The sequence below is a fragment of the Diceros bicornis genome, chromosome 15, assembly GCF_020826845.1.
Source record: "Diceros bicornis minor isolate mBicDic1 chromosome 15, mDicBic1.mat.cur, whole genome shotgun sequence".
NCBI lineage: Eukaryota > Metazoa > Chordata > Mammalia > Perissodactyla > Rhinocerotidae > Diceros > Diceros bicornis.
In genome coordinates this window covers 49,093,289-49,109,261 of record NC_080754.1, presented here as the reverse complement: position 1 = coordinate 49,109,261, position 15,973 = coordinate 49,093,289, and the positions used below count along the sequence as shown (strand labels likewise).

The 15,973-nt window shown below is 37.3% G+C and overlaps 1 protein-coding gene across 1 annotated transcript in view; it reads right to left on the bottom strand.

Annotated features, from left to right (window-relative positions):
- The window catches only part of SPATA16 (spermatogenesis associated 16), a 219,458-nt gene extending 205,845 nt beyond the window's left edge, over window positions 1-13,613 (bottom strand). The window contains exon 1 of the mRNA XM_058556339.1: window positions 13,014-13,613. Within this exon, the coding sequence (XP_058412322.1) occupies window positions 13,014-13,613 (600 nt within the window). The remainder of the gene's footprint in view (window positions 1-13,013) is intronic.
- Between the last annotated feature and the right edge of the window lie 2,360 nt (window positions 13,614-15,973).

The following is a 15,973-nucleotide window of genomic DNA, read 5'->3' as shown; positions in this document are numbered from 1 at the left end:
CTTGATATTGTCCCAGAGGTCCTTTAAGCTATGCTCATTTTTTTAAATTCTTTTTTTCTTTTTGCAGTTCCAACTGGGTGATTTCCGCTACGCTGTCTTCCAAATTGCCGATTCATTCTTTTGTGTCATCTAATCTGCTGTGGATTCCCTCTAGTGGTTTTTTTTTTTTTTCATTTCAGTTATTGTATTCTTCAGCTCTGACTGATTCTCTTTTATATTTTCTATTTCTTTGTTTAAGTTCTCACTGTGTTCATCCATTCTTCTCCTGAGTTTGGTAAACAACTTTATGACCATTACTTTGAACTTTTTATCTGGTAGATTGCTTATCTCCATTCTGTTTAGTTCTTTTTCTGAGGTTTTTGCTTTGTTCTTTCATTTGGAACATATTCCTTTCTCTCCTCACTTTGCCTACCTCTCTGTGTTTGTTTCTAAATATTAGGTAGATCAGCTACATCTCCTGGTCTTGAAGGGGTGGCCTTATGTAGAAGATATCTTCTGGGGCCTTATAGGGTAATCCACTCTGGTTACCAGAACCAGGTGCTCCAGGTGCATCCCTTGTGTAGGCTGCATGTGACCTCCTGTTGTGCCTGGGCTACAATTGCTGCAGGCATGCAGGTGTGGGGCTAGCCCCCTGGGGTGGTAGCCATTTTGGAAGGGCTCTGGTGCTGGCTGGGGCTGCCTGCCAGGTGGGGCAGGGTGGAAACTGCTTTGGAGGGTCATTGGTTGGGGTAGGTCTGCAGAGGAATGGCGGGCGCACGAGCAGTGCTAGCAAGGTAGAAGAAGAGTGTTAGAAACGGAGCCCATCAGGTCCAGGCCAGCTAGGTAGAAGGAGAGAAATAAAAGTTACACACCAGTGCTTCTGTCCCTGCAGAAATTTCCAACAGATCCCTCTGGTACATACCCTAAAATTAGTCAATGAATCTCCTTCACATATAACCCAGGGACTTTTCAAACTGCTGCCTCTGAGCTGGGACTTGAAGCAAGTGAGTTTGTGCAAGCACCTTGGAGTGTGGAGTCTCAGTTTCCTATAGCCCTATGGCTCTCTCTGACATAAGCCCCACTGGTTTTCAAGCCAGACATTATAGGGGCTCATCTTCCTGGTGCAGGTACCCGAGGCTGGGGAGCCCAATGTGGTGCTTGAGCCCCTCACTGGTCCTGAAGGACCTCCACGGTGTGATATCTCTCCCACTTGTGGGTTGCCAGGCTGGGGGTGCGGGTCCTGACTAGACTGCGTCTCTGCCCCTTGTACCTGTCTCGATGTGGCTTTTTCTTTATATCCTTATTTGTGGAAAATCTGCTCTGCTAGTCTCCATATTGTTCCCAGTGATCATTGCTCTATATGTAGTTGTAGTTTTGGTGTGTCCATGGGAGGAGGTGAGCTAAGGATCTTCCTACTCAGCTGTCTTGATCCAATTCTCTGTCTAGTTCGATTCTTGAGGAAGCAAGTCTTCCTAGTTGAGTTGCAGCAATAACCATTAAAATTGTTCTCTCCATGGACCTTTGACAGCCAAACAGATAATTTTTCACTCTTAATGCTACCCCTGGAAACTCTGTAACTAGCTATTTTCCCAAAGCTTCAGTCCACGAGGAGTAACTTCTTAGAGTTTCCTCTTAATTAATTTGATCTCATCATTTCTTAATCTAAGCGATAGTCATTTCTTATTTGTTCACATTCTTCAGGATTCTTTCCTTTTTCCTCTTGCTTATTAGACTTCAGGTGTCATCAGGTATGGATGATTCCTCAATGTCTATCTGTGGTCATAAACTCTCATCTGTGCTTCTTACATCCCTTTAACAAATGTGCTGCTCCAACTGAGCTTGCCACCAGCCTTCATGCAAAACACATGCAAAACTGCATTCATCCACTTTAACTCTAAATGTGCTCATCTTCCTGAGTTAGTGGCACTTTGATCCTTTGAAAATGCTTCTTTTGTTTCTCCCCTGACACCAAGGTGTGAAAATTTTTCTTCCTTCTTTCCTTACTTCTTTTACTTTGGTTTCTCCTCTTTATACTTACTATTACTCACCTGGTTTTGCTGTCTACTTCTCTCACCTAGATTATGATTGGCATAACTTCCTAATGGCCTCTAGTCTTTTCCCTCTCAAATCTGCCCCTAAATCGGTGGCTTTCAAAGATTTCTGACTAAGATCCATGGTAAGAAAGGTAAGAAATATATTTTACGTGACAACCAGGGTATACACACACACACACAGAGTTAGATAGAGAGCACACACAACTTATTTTTCTCTCTTCTTCCTATTTATATTTCTATTTATAGATAGATATAGATATACCTGAATACACAACAGAAACAAAACTTTCACAAAGCAAAACTTACCTTCCAATATTCCATGAACTCTGACATTTTCTACTGTATTATATTCTTATTCTATTCTGTTCTATTGATTTCAGTTAAACATGATGCTGGTCACAACCCATTAAATTGATTTCACAGTTCAGTAATAGGTTATAACCCAGAGATTGAGCACTATTTTTGTGTTCTATCTATATGCTAAAGTGACATAGCAACACAAAAGTGTGACTCCACCATTCTCCACATTAATCCTTTTGAGAGACCTCCTATTGCCTACTGGATAATGTCCTAGATCTTGACAAGGCATGCATGACCCCCTGGCAACTTGCCAGCTCTTCCAACTTCATTTCTCCCCATTTTGCCCCGCACCATCTACCCTAGCAACACTCAAATCCTTCCTATTTTACCCTTGAGTTTTGCCTTTCTGGTTACCTCATACCCTCATCTCCCTGGTCATTTTCCCCTATAATCAACAATTGGATCATGGCAAATAAAATGTCTACCATAACAACAGTTTAATTATATTTCAGAGGCAACTGAAGAAAGCATAAAGAACTATAATTAGGAGGTTGAAATCTTATACTTCTTTGTAGCTCCTGTAATAACCAGCATAATGTTGATATAATAGTAACTATTCAACATTTCCTTTACTGATTCTCAATTAATCCTTTTTTTCCTTACATTGCTACTTTCCTATCCAAGAACCAATCTTTTGCCTTTAATACCAATTCCAATTTCCTCTGCCTGGTTTTAAAGACCATCGAGAATCTGGCTCTATCTATCTACCCTTATTTCATAGTAATGGTTTCCCTGGCTTGCCCATCTCTTTGCTGTCCTTCTGTTTCATACTTCTTTCCTCAAGTTCTCCATCCTGCTAGCAATGTTTCTCTCACATATCATGCTCATTTTTCCTCCCCTCTACCCACCCCACTTTTCCATTCAGCTATTTAGTTTTGAGGTCCAGTTAAACCCCCAAATTCACCCAAAGTCGTCTCATCATTTCCTTGAGTACTGTATGTATTTTTATCTTTTTATCTTTAATAGGGGATGATAACAGTTCTTGACCTACTGGATTGTTCTGGGGATTAGAGGAGTTAATATACATAAAGTGCCTGCCACACAGTTCATGCTTATAAATGTGTATCACAAACTCCATAGAACTTTCCCATCCTAAACTTTTGTTCTACATAACCATTGCACATCACTGAACACTTGATAGATTCCTAATTGCCTCACAGCTGTAGGACTTATATCTAAAGCTTGACTCTAAATTTCTTGAGAACCAAAGCCCTGTCATATAATGTGCTCTTATCCCCATGTCACTCAACAAGTTGATAGAAAACAGTGAGAAAGTGGTCAGTTAATAATTTGTGTTTGATTTCTTGGCATAACTCACCTCACAAAATCAATGTTTAATTATTCATAGACTAGTAGCATAACCTGAATCATCATCATCATCATAGGCCAAAACAAGTACTCCAGAAGTTGTTTATTTCTGGATATAAAACATACTTTGGTAGTAGCATTCATGTATGAATCTAATGTTCTTGGTACCCATAACAATTCACACAAAATAAGGAAATCACACTGAGACAGTGTAATAAAAATCTATCTGTTTCCCTTTTTTATTACCCACTGTGTAACTACATCTTATTCTCTGATAGGCATAGAATCATTTCCCAGGTAGAAACAAAGTCTTCTCTATTTTAGTGAACGTCAAATGAGGCAACAGAAGAGTTAAACAAATAACTAGATGCCGAAATACAAGTTTTCCCCTTTCCTCTAGATAATCTGAATCAAAAGAGAAACCACAGGCTCACTTTGTGTTACATTTCTGTGAGCAAATTCAAGGGGATCTCACCTACTCAGTACCTGCAGAATCTGTTGGAACGTCACACCACATTGTGTATAACGGCTAGAAAGGAGTGGAGGAAAAGAGACAGGATTTCTGTCTTTGACTTTATCTGGCTTTGGGAGCCCTGCAATCAATTTGGAAAGTTGGATAGCGGAAGAAATGTTGAGCCACATTATCCAATATTTGGATAAGAATCGTCTTTTTTCGTATGTGTGAACTTCAACATGGAATTATCAAATTGAATTACAATTTAGGGTTGTGTAAGACTTCAGTGAATGAGTTGGTTGGGTTTTGATTCATAACACTGTAAAAGGGTTAACTATATTTAAAAACCATACTGATATTTACTGTCATTTGAATCACACACATAACGACCACCTGTAAACTATGGAAATGATCCTGCTCATTAGAAAGATCTTGCTCAGCTTCCTGTGGATTAATAATTCATTTTTCATCAAGTTTTCACTCATGGGATGAATTTAATATTTCCGAGACACATACTAACCACTGGTTGAAGTTTAGTATCAATCCATTTCTCAGTGTTAATAGGAAAGTAGTCATTAAGTTAATTTGCTTTTTAAGTGAATATGAGAAGATTAAGTGTAAATTTCCAAAGAGTAAATTTTCATGACAATGACATGTACATTTTTATTGATGCTTTTTAATAGCTTTAGCATGTTTAAATAATACTTCTCTTAATGCCCTTTAGAAAGGTGCATATGGGTTGACACCTACTGTAGCTGATTTTAAAGGAGAAGGAAGGGATAAGCATCTTCTATGCCAGCAGTTCTCAATTGTTAGCTGCTTAATAAAATGACATGGGAACTTAAAAATGCCTCAGGCATGCTCATTGTCTAGATGCCAGACAATTCTATCAGACTCTCTGAGGGTAGGTATGGGCATTCATATATATTTAAAAGCCCCCCCGGGTGATTCTAGTTATGTCACAAATCTATGAGGTTCATAATATTTTTATATGGAATGTGATTCTTCTTTCATTTGTAAAGTGATAAAAATTATAGTATAGTCTTATTTACTGAAAATTCTCCTACTGTCTCCTCCCTCCACACTCTACCACTATCTATGGAATGGGAAAACTCAGTTCTCCCTGAGACAGCCAATGCCGGCCTTGCAATCCTCACTTGCCCCCCTTTTCCACACTTCCCCTCCTTTTGATTCTCCCCACATCCCTCTGCACAAGCTCTCCCATATTATGGGCACTGCATAGAAATAAGAATTGTTGCTCCTTTCCTTGCTGTGTCAATGGCTGCTCTTATGCAGGAAAGGTAGGGGGGCTTAGCAGGAGTCAGATAACTTGGAGGGTAGATGTGCAGGGGAGCCAGGGCCATCTGGATAAAAGGCCTTGATAGTAACAGGGGCCCATCAAATTGAGGAAACACCTTAAACATTCTTCCCATCTCCTTTCAATAATACCCAGTCTGAAAAATATTGTGTTCCTTTAACCAATTATCAACTCTCCTTTGTGTAACATGAATCTTTTAATATTTTTGATTGCACTGGGGTCTGGATGATGACCACGGAAGTTGATTAAATTACACTGAAATATGTAGAAAGTCCTTCTAAACGTCCACTTAAAGGACACATTTCAGGGAAAAAAATCTTTTAAGATGTAAACAATAATAACACACTAAACTAAAAATAAAAAAATACACAACCTGAAAAAGCAAATGAAGTCTTGGAACTTAGGCAGCAGGACTATTCCTTGTGTCTTAACTCTGGCTCCTCGAGGACAGGGACTAAGTTCTATTTATATAGGCAACCCCCGCATCTAGCAGTATGTCAGGCTGAAATGGCTGGTAAATGTTAGTGGTATTAACATACTTTTTTCTTATAATGACAAATCCTGCTTTTCTAGAGATTTGTCTTATTTAACTAGTGTTTAATTATAGGGATATATCTAATTTATTATTTTATTTTTGAGGTTAAGAGAGGCACTCATTTTGTATTTTCGTGCTACGTAAATTTGCTAGCATTTAAAAAAATATCTTTTATCATTAAATACTTATTAGTTATGGTGTTCCTGGATGGAACAAAGATGGCAACAATCAAGTTAAAAACTGAAATGTTTAGTCCTGAACATACGGACTTCAATAGTCAGTTTATACCTGACAACTAAGAAAAACTGAACTCTTTCTAGCATAACAATTTGTACATTTTAAGTGAAACCTTATATTTTTGTCAGAAGCAGTTAATAGTTCAAAATAGTGTTTGATTTAGATTAGTGCTTCTGAAAGAGGGTACAGAGTAGAAAGCAATGCATTATTTTGGCCCCTTACTTTGATTGAATTTCCAATTTCATTAAAAGAAGACTGAATTTTTAACGTTAATCAAAGCAGAAATAGGATATGGATTAAAACAATGATGAGAGACACCGAGTTGGGCAAAATCCTTGGGGGTGCTAAAGTTTTAAGTTAAGTACATACTGTACAGGGAAATGAGGTGCTTGAGAAGTACAACGACAACTTGTACATGAATTTAGAGTTCATCATGGTTTTCAACAAGCAATTCTGATATCCTATGGGAAAGCACCTTGTAATTGGGCATTATTTATTATCACTCCTACTTAACTGTGTTCTGAGGGGTTAAGATAATTGCTCAAAGTCACACATCACCAGAAGTGCCATCAAACACATAGTCTGACCCCATTCATCATAGCTCTGAACCTGTGTGGCCACCTAGGGCTCTATGAGCTAGATATATGGAAGTGATTACTACTAACTTGCTAGAGGGGCAAGGGCAGGCACTGAGAACCTACCAGTGGTGTGGCATAAACCCTTGCTACTCAGAGTGGTCCCAGGACCACCAGCATGGACATTATTTGGGAGTTTATTTGAAATGAGGCATCTGGTGCCCACCACAGACCTAACACATCAGAATCTGCATTTTTAACAATATACCTATACAATTTTTTATGCACTTTAAAGTATGAAAAGCAATAGTGTAAAGAATTCCAGATGTGAAATCAGGGCACTAGAATTCAACTGCAGCCCTACCACAAACAGGCTGTGGCACTTGAAGTAAATTTTTAAGACTTTTTAGAACATGTAAGGGAGCAGAATTTGCTATCCCAAAATGTCTCTCTTTGGCTTGATTATTTTTAAGAACAAAAGACCAAGAAGAAACTTTGACCTCTCTCCTAACTGCCTAAAAGAATTTAAGATAGAAGGCCTGTTTCAGGAAGGAGTTATCACCATAGATAACTATAGTATAATATGAACTAGGTGTGGTAGACAGGGAGGAACCCAGCAAGGCCCATTTGATCAAAGTCCTCTCCATGTCCCATTGTCTCTGCAAGGCATGGCAAACATTTGTTTACCAAATGTTGGCTTTTCTGTCTCCATGTAAATTGCCTTCCTCTCCTTTGAAGTTCCAAACTATTATCCCCAACATCCTCTTTTGTCTTTAGCTGAAGATGATATTTAAGGTGGTAGCTTTGGTCATTTTGGGGATTACTCAGTTTTCCTGGGTTTCTCCCATGTATACATATTACTAAGCTTTGTTTGATTTTCTCCTGTTATTCTGTCTCATGTCATTTTAATTCTTAGACCAGCCAGAAGAACCTAGAAGGGTAAAGGAATATTTCTTCCTCCCCTACAAGCATCAGTTTCTTCATCTGTAAAATGGGGATGATAATATCTATTTCAAGGGTTATTGTGATGGTTATCTGAATAAAAGTGCCCTGACCCCAGCAGAAGTTTAAGAAAGGTATACTGAATCCATATACAAATTCACAGATGTATAAAAAGACAGCTCAGGCACTCAGAATTTAGTGAACTCTCAATTTCCTGATTATGTTGCACTAGGAACTAACTGTGTTAGAATCCATTCAAGTTAAGCTTTCTGGGATATACACATTTCATGCCCTAGAGATCTGCTACAGAATTATTCTCAGCAGAGCAATTATAGGTGAGGCTGCCCTATAATGAGATAGCTTTGCTACTTCATTAAATAAACCCCCTTGGATGGGCTCCAAAATGGACCTGCCTCATATCAAATTCCATTACACTGGGAGTAATCTTATAAGAAGGCCCTGGTGTGGGTTCAATCATCCTGGATACCTAACATTTACCATAAAGGGAATGTGTTCTAGAACAGTGATTCCCAAAAGCTGGTTCTCAGACCAATGTTTTACTCACTCAAGGGGAAACAAAAAAAATGAAGACAATTTAGTCAACTTTTCATAAAATTAAAATATAATCTATTTTAAAAATACCCTTCATTCTAAATATGCTCTTTCTTTTTTCTGTCTATCTTTTTTTCTTTTTGGTGTTAAACTGCTCCATATATATTATAAATAATAACAGTATTAGAGGGTAATTTTTATAATGTTTTTACATAATGCAAATACAATGTCAACCCTCCTCCCATTTTTTAAAAATTTTATGGTCCTTGAAATCCAAAAATTCTGAATCATTGTTATAGAAACAACTGCTTAAAAGGAAATGCTTTTTTATGAAATTAGTGTTGGGCCTAGAACATTTTAAATTAGGGACCAAAGTTCTATTTGGAGGGCAAATCAGAGTACAGTATTCCTCAAACTGCAATGCTCACAAGGACCACCTGGTGTCTGTTAAAATGTAGATCCTGATTCTGCAGGTCTGGCACTGTCCAAAGTTCTGTATTTCCAACAAACTCACACTTAGAGCAGCAAAGCCTTAGTGGCTAAGCTGGTGAGCTCTGAAAGCAGACGGCTGTGGTGTAGCTCCTCGCTCTACCACTTCCAGATGCTGACCCTGAGCAAGTCACTTAACCCTTGGTTTTCTCATTAGTAACAAAAGAATAATAATAATCATCCTATCTCACAGGCTTGCTGTGATAATAAAATGCAACAACGGATGTGATATTCCCAGAATGTAAAACACAGTTCCTGACACATAGAAAGAGCTCCATAAATGTGAGTTATTATATATATCTGACTTCACAGATCAGTGACTGGAGTGCCAAGATATTAGAAAAAGATTAGCACCTCTAGCGGTTCCTACGTGATGAAATCAGAATTGAAAGTTCCAGTTGGTAAGGGATAAGCTGTGTTCTGCCTCCTTTGGCTGGTTCAGTGAGATTGTTTGAAGCTGCGAATCGTGAAGGGTATATATAGATCTGTTCTAATTCAAAAGGTGTAAGCCTATTAATTACTAAGATCCTATGAGTAACGTTGAAATGATGGTATTGTTTAGGTTGAATGTCACAAACTTAGAAGAACCTTTGATAATTTCTTTGAGTTTTTTTCCTATAAATGATAAGAAAAATCCGGTTAGTACATTCCCACACCTTTAAATTTTCCTCTAGGTCTTTACTTTATTAATAATTATTCTTCTTCCCATGAATGTACAGCTAGAATGTTTATTAATTAATCCCTTCCTACTTTTTATTGACAGCCAAGCAATTTATTGAATAGTAGTGTGTATTGCCTAATATGCAAATATAACTGCATGAGGTCAGTATCTTATATTTTTCCTTATAGAACCACTACCATTTTTATAGTGGGTGAATGTATACAGTTGTCCTTTAAAAATCACAGGGAATAGCATCTAGGCATGAAGATGTGATTTAATATGAATTTGTGTTTTTACCTTCAGCTTATATTTTTTGCTCTACTGATGTGACTTCTGATGTGAATTCAAACACAAGAGCACATGACTGATTTTAACAAAACTTAACAAAGATTGATGAGTTGGTCACAGAGTGAAGGACTAATCTTAGCTACATAACTGGTTCAACTTTATATAGTGAAAAGAAAGCATACAAAAATAAGTTATCCCCTCAAACACATTTAAATAAATGCCACCTGTGTTCTGAAAATCTAAAAGATTAAAGTTGACTGCTTTTTGGAAATTAAACTCTTGCCTTCTGAATCATTGCATAACATTTTATGTTAATCATTATAAAATGTTATCATAAATTTACCTATCTAGTTAATGACAGTGTTATGAAAACAAAAGGAATTAATACTTTATCAAGAGCAAAAGGAAACTAACATATAAGCAGAATATTCTTAATGGGTTTATTGGATGCACTAGAAATTGTTATGTCAATTAATAAATATTCACAATTCTCCAGGGCCTTTCCCAGTTTTTACATTTCTATTTCTTTTTTGTGGTCTTCCCTTTAACCATAACCAGTCTTCTATAGACTCCTACAGCTGACTTTGTACCACTCAGTTGGCAAGCATTTTGTATGCCTCGCAATGCCTCCCACGTAATAACCACTCTATGGGAAAGTTGTTAGTTACCCTTCACTCCTTCCTCCTCAGTAACAGGACCATGAATGTTAGGGCCATCCAGAATAGACTGTATTTTTCAGCCTCCCTTGTGTGTTTGTGTGGCCACATGACTATACTTGGGTCAATGGAAACGGTGTGTGCAGCTTCTGTGAAGTGTGTTTATAGGAACAGAGTGTGCCTCTCTCCATTTTTTCCTCTTCTGGCTGGCTAGAATGTGGATGTGATGAGACTAACAGGAGCTGTCATTTTGGATCATGAGGTCAAAGCCACACCTTGAGGAACAAAATAGAATCTGGCACCCTGATGATCATACCATACCAGCACTTGACTATCTACATTTATGTGTGAGAAAAATAAAGTCCTATCTTGCTTTAGACACTGTTATTTTGAGTTTTCTGCCACTTGCACCCAACCTAATCCTAACTTACACACACTCAAAGATCTATTGATGCATCCGTCTTTCAGGTGTGATCCTTATCATTATGCCGTGGTATCTGTTGTCCATCCTACCTTACTCAAAGCCACATTAGGACCTCAGGAAAAGAGAGAGATCCATTAAATAATACCTGAGAACACTCAGTATTGAAGCAGTTAAATTTAGAAGTTAAATTCAGGAGAAGAAAGGGTTAAAGGAGTTAAAAATCTTTTTCTATTCCCAGTAGCTTTGGTTTATTAAGAGACAGTCTAGGTAAGATTTCAAAGTTAGCTTCCAAGATAATTAGACAAAAGCTAGGGCAGATGTCTAAGCTAAGTTGTGGTCTCAAAATAATTACCTTTGTTAATTACCAATAATTAGTGTCAGCATCCAAAGGTTTCCTAAAAACCCTTGGGGGTGAAGAGAGAGAGAGACAGAGAGAGAGAGAGAATGTGCACAAGAGAGAGTTCTGACGCTCTCAGAACAAGAGCATTTTTTAGTGCAATTACTTGGGGTCATTAAAACCTGATTCAAATTTTACAGTTTTGAACACTGGGTATTATGGAAAACAGGGTATTTTCTTCCAGTTAATCAGATATCTTGGGCTTCTACCTAGACTTAATTTGAAGTTTATATCATTATATACATATACTGAAACTTATTATTACATATATTAAGGCTATATTAAATTAACATATACCTTTTATTTTATGCCTTTTTATTGCCAAAATGATTACTTTTCTTTATCTATAAAATTATACCTTTAACCCTTTAATTTCCCCACCCTCTCCAGAAAAATTTCAGCTGAAAATGGTTGTAGCAGGAGTGCACAGGGTTTTCCTGGTGTCTGTCTTTAGCGTCTTTTCCTCAGCCAGAGGCTGCTGGACTTGCACTCAAAAACCAGCAGAGTTCTCAGTAGTTTGTGAACAACTTAATTTGGGGGGCATCTTTTATAAAGTTCAGAAGTTTACACAGTGCATCACTCCTCCCTTCTTTGTGTAGATGACCCTTTACGAGGACACAAATATTTATAGACCCATCTATTTTTTGCTACCTCATCACTTCACATATCTTTGGGCCTCCTTTTTGTGCTTAGACTTTCTTTTTAAATATTTAGGGGATGATTGTCTGGTATTGTCCATTAACAATTCATTATAGATGCTGTCATTTTAACCTGCAAGTAACAGTGGAAATAATACTTTACGCTCTAAATCTCAATCACAAAACATCTCACATTTGACTCTTGCCCATGTCCCCCTTCCCATGGTGGATCAATCACTCCTTTATGCCATCTCTATTTAATTGTCTCCTTCATCAGACTGTTAGAGGAAAGGGATCACGTCTTAACTCATTTCTTATATCTCTAGTGGCCACCAGGCGTGTATAGAATGCATTGAAAATTTTTTGTAACTAATGAAATATGCAGTCACCAATATTGCCAGCCCAATGAGACTTCTAGTTATACACCGTGATCTTTCTCTAGGTTCAGTGAGTCATGAGATGGAGTAATTTTCCCACTAACTATTTTGTGTTTTAGTGCTGATTCTCAAGTTTATTTTAGTCCGTGGGCTATTTCTTTATGCCAAGATATTGACAAACTTAGCAGCTTGCAAAGAGACACATAATTATTCATAAAGTTCACTAGAATGGGAAGGAAAGCAAAGTTTGATGATAAAGTAAAATGGTGTTATTCTGTTTTTAATAAGTATCATGTATAAATTATCAGCCACGCTAAAAAGTAAAGATGGTTACATTTAATCATATAGACCACATATCAAAAGGGGACAATTCGTATACTCATTAACTGCCTATTTCTAGAGCATCTATATTCTACCCACCACCACTGTACTAAAGCTTTATGGCTTTTATAGGTGTACATCTAAATTACAAAACCAGCTGCATTTTTATATATGCTACCATTCACTGCAGGGTAGGTTACCAGAGAAAAAGCACGAGGTATACTTTTGGGGTGATTTCTATATGTCAAGTACACACAGGTATATTAATTTGCAGGCCTATCTTATTTGCTTATGTAAACTGGGAACCACATAATCCTGTTATCATTCAATATTTTCACCCTTGTCATGATCATTGTTCATTATAGTATGATCAGAGCTGCTCAATGTAATCAGAACTTTCCTTTTCACAGCTTCCTGTCATCAATCTATATTTTCTTTAATTCCATACCTCCAGTGCTGTTCTGAACTGTCCTGCTGCCACGGCATATTTCTTTTGTCTGTAGCAAGAGCTGGCATCCTTTAAGGCTACCTGAAGCCATTTGTCAATCTGAGGCAGAAAGCTGAAATTAGGTACATGCAAAGGGTCTACTATTTCAGCAGCTTGGCATGTTGGCTGCATCTCAGTGGAAATAAAGGATTCTACAAACTCATAGCTCACGTCCTCTTCGTCGACATAAACCAACTTCCCCTCCACATCCATGATGTTCTTTAAGGGGATGTGAGGCAGTGGCATGGTCGTCAACGGGCTGACAAGTTCCATTATCTTTGCCTCTTTCCTTCCAGTTGGCTTTTCTTCCCCTTCTGCCTTCCTTTTAAAGGCCACTTTCTCTAAATCATTGCTTTGTTTTTCTTTGATGCTCTTTGCCATTTTTATTCTTTCAACTGTGATTTCTACCTGTTTATCTCCACAACTTTTCTTAATCTCTTGTGACATTTCCGGGACGCTGGATGGGTTTGTTAAGGTGGATGTGTTTATCTTTGGAACCAGCTGGTCAGGATAGACTCTATTAACTGTATTCTCCAAACCCCTACTGCTTCCTGAATCCATTTATTCCTCCCTGAAACTCCTGTAAGGGTGAGAAGAAGAAAAATAATTAAAACAATATTTTGAAATTCCAATGGTTTAAGACCATAGTCAAATTCATTTAAAACACTGTTTTATTCATTATAGGTATTTATCACCTTAAAGTAAAACTATATGTACATTATCTGTTGACTGTTTTACTAAGGAAGTATATGTTTCAATCTCAAAATTCACTAAGAATTTGTTGAAGACACATTTAGACAATGTCTTAAAAAATAATCATCTATAGCTGAACAACATTGAATGAACATATTTAGGGGGTGCTCAAATTCATCGCATAGGAAAATCTTATACTTAGCTACTGAGGTCAAAAAAGACAAAAAAAAATCCATCTTGATATTAATTTCCTCAGAAAGGCAGGTGGTCTAGAACTCATTATAAAGTATACTGCTAACCTGCATAATAGACTCGGGAGTCTAAAGAAACCACAGCTGCTGCTTCTGAAAAGCTTCCAGAAATGTTGTGAGCACAATGTTTCCTTGATTTGTTTCTTCTATTAGTAAAGAAAATCTCAACTTTAAACAGCTTTAAAGATAACTGTTATTCAGAACCGACTTGAAAGCAGGAGAACACGACCTTCAATCTCACATTAAATGTGAAGCCACATATCCATCTCGAGTCTACTGTATTAATGTTTTTGTAGCAATGATATCAATACTGTACATTATATGAAGACGAGGCATTTTCCTAATTCACTAATGTTCAAAAAAATATAATAACTAAGTCTTTTGAGTCAAAGGTTTCTGCATACTATCTCTGCTTCTATATTAGTTTCAAAATATAAAATGTCCTAACATTTAATAATATAGGTTAGTGCCTATTTTTTAAAACTCTTTCACCTATATATTCTGTCCTGGAAACAATTCTGTAGGGTAAATAGGAGTAAGGACCATATTTTTCAAAGAAACTAAAGGATAGAGAGGTTAAGTTGCTCATCTAGGTCACACTGTTGGTCATTAGCAGAAACTGGATTGCTATTACCTTCCTGGGACTTGCACTCACTAGCTCCTAGCCTAGGGTTCTTCCTCTAAAGCACGCTGTTCTTCAGGATAGCGAATGGCAGACTTACATCAGAACACAAAGAGAAGAGAAAATGCAAGAAAGAAGAGCTGAGGATGATAATAAGATAACAATGAGATAAAAGCTAACATTCCTGCTTCTTTTCAACTACCACAAGGACAGTGCCTGACTCAAAATAAAGCTTGAGTAGCTTCTCAAAACTTATGATTTTGCTAATGTTGTTGATTATTTTCATTTGTTTGAAAGATAGCAGTTTGCCATAGAAACTCTTTAAAACACCTTGAACTTTGACCCAGTAATTCTTAAGAGAAGTAAAGGAAGAAACAAAACTGTATATAAGCCTCTAACCTTTGAGCCACTTGCCCCGTCCCTACCATTGTACATTTGTGTCGTCAGAAACGTTTAGGTCAAACGTGAATATACCAGAAAATCTACCGTGATGATCTCATATTATCTCACAGGAAAGATCGAATTCCAGTAACTCCAATAACAGCTATCTTGGATTCTCCAGTGATTTATACTGACATATTAGAATTTTATGTCTATGGGGCGAAAACACATAAAAGATTAAAATTTTTGCCAGTCTGTATTATACTCAATATCAAAGGAGATCATCATGGCTGGGAATCATGGGCTCCATCAACACAGCTTTACTTTCAGCAAAGCCCTGTTTTCTTTTCCTCTCTTAGAATCATTCCTGGCACCCAAAACATGCATCTTTTGGACCACTGATGTGGATAATCAGAGTGGTGAGGGGAAAACTATCTTGACCATCACTCTATCTTATGTTTGCTCTTGTGCCACACATGATTTGGATTGAGAAAAAGTTGGCTTCAGTCCTTGAATTGAGATCTCTGGTGGATGGACACTAGGGATATACATCTACACCAACAAGTTTGTCTCAGTAGCAGAGATGCAGAAACAGAAGTAGCACAACTCCAACACCTCATATATGCATGGTATGGCTTTTTAGTGTCATATGACATTTTGAGTAAAATTTATATTCCACAGTGTGGTTAAGTTCCAAAAAAATATTTGATTCTTATGAATACGATAGAAATTATATTTATGTTTCCCTCTTTGCCCAATGTTATCTGTTAAGTAAAAGAGATGTGAAGCTCTTGAAACTTGTTCAAAGCTCAAAATATTTGATTTTAAGGATCTCAGATTCATATTCATTCTTACAACTGACAAAAAAATATGAAAAGGAAATGCTGGTGAGTGAGGTATTCCAAATTTTTGTGGTATCTCTCAGGTGTCTTTTCTAAACTCTCTCTCTACGTTAGCACCAGTGGCTAAAATGT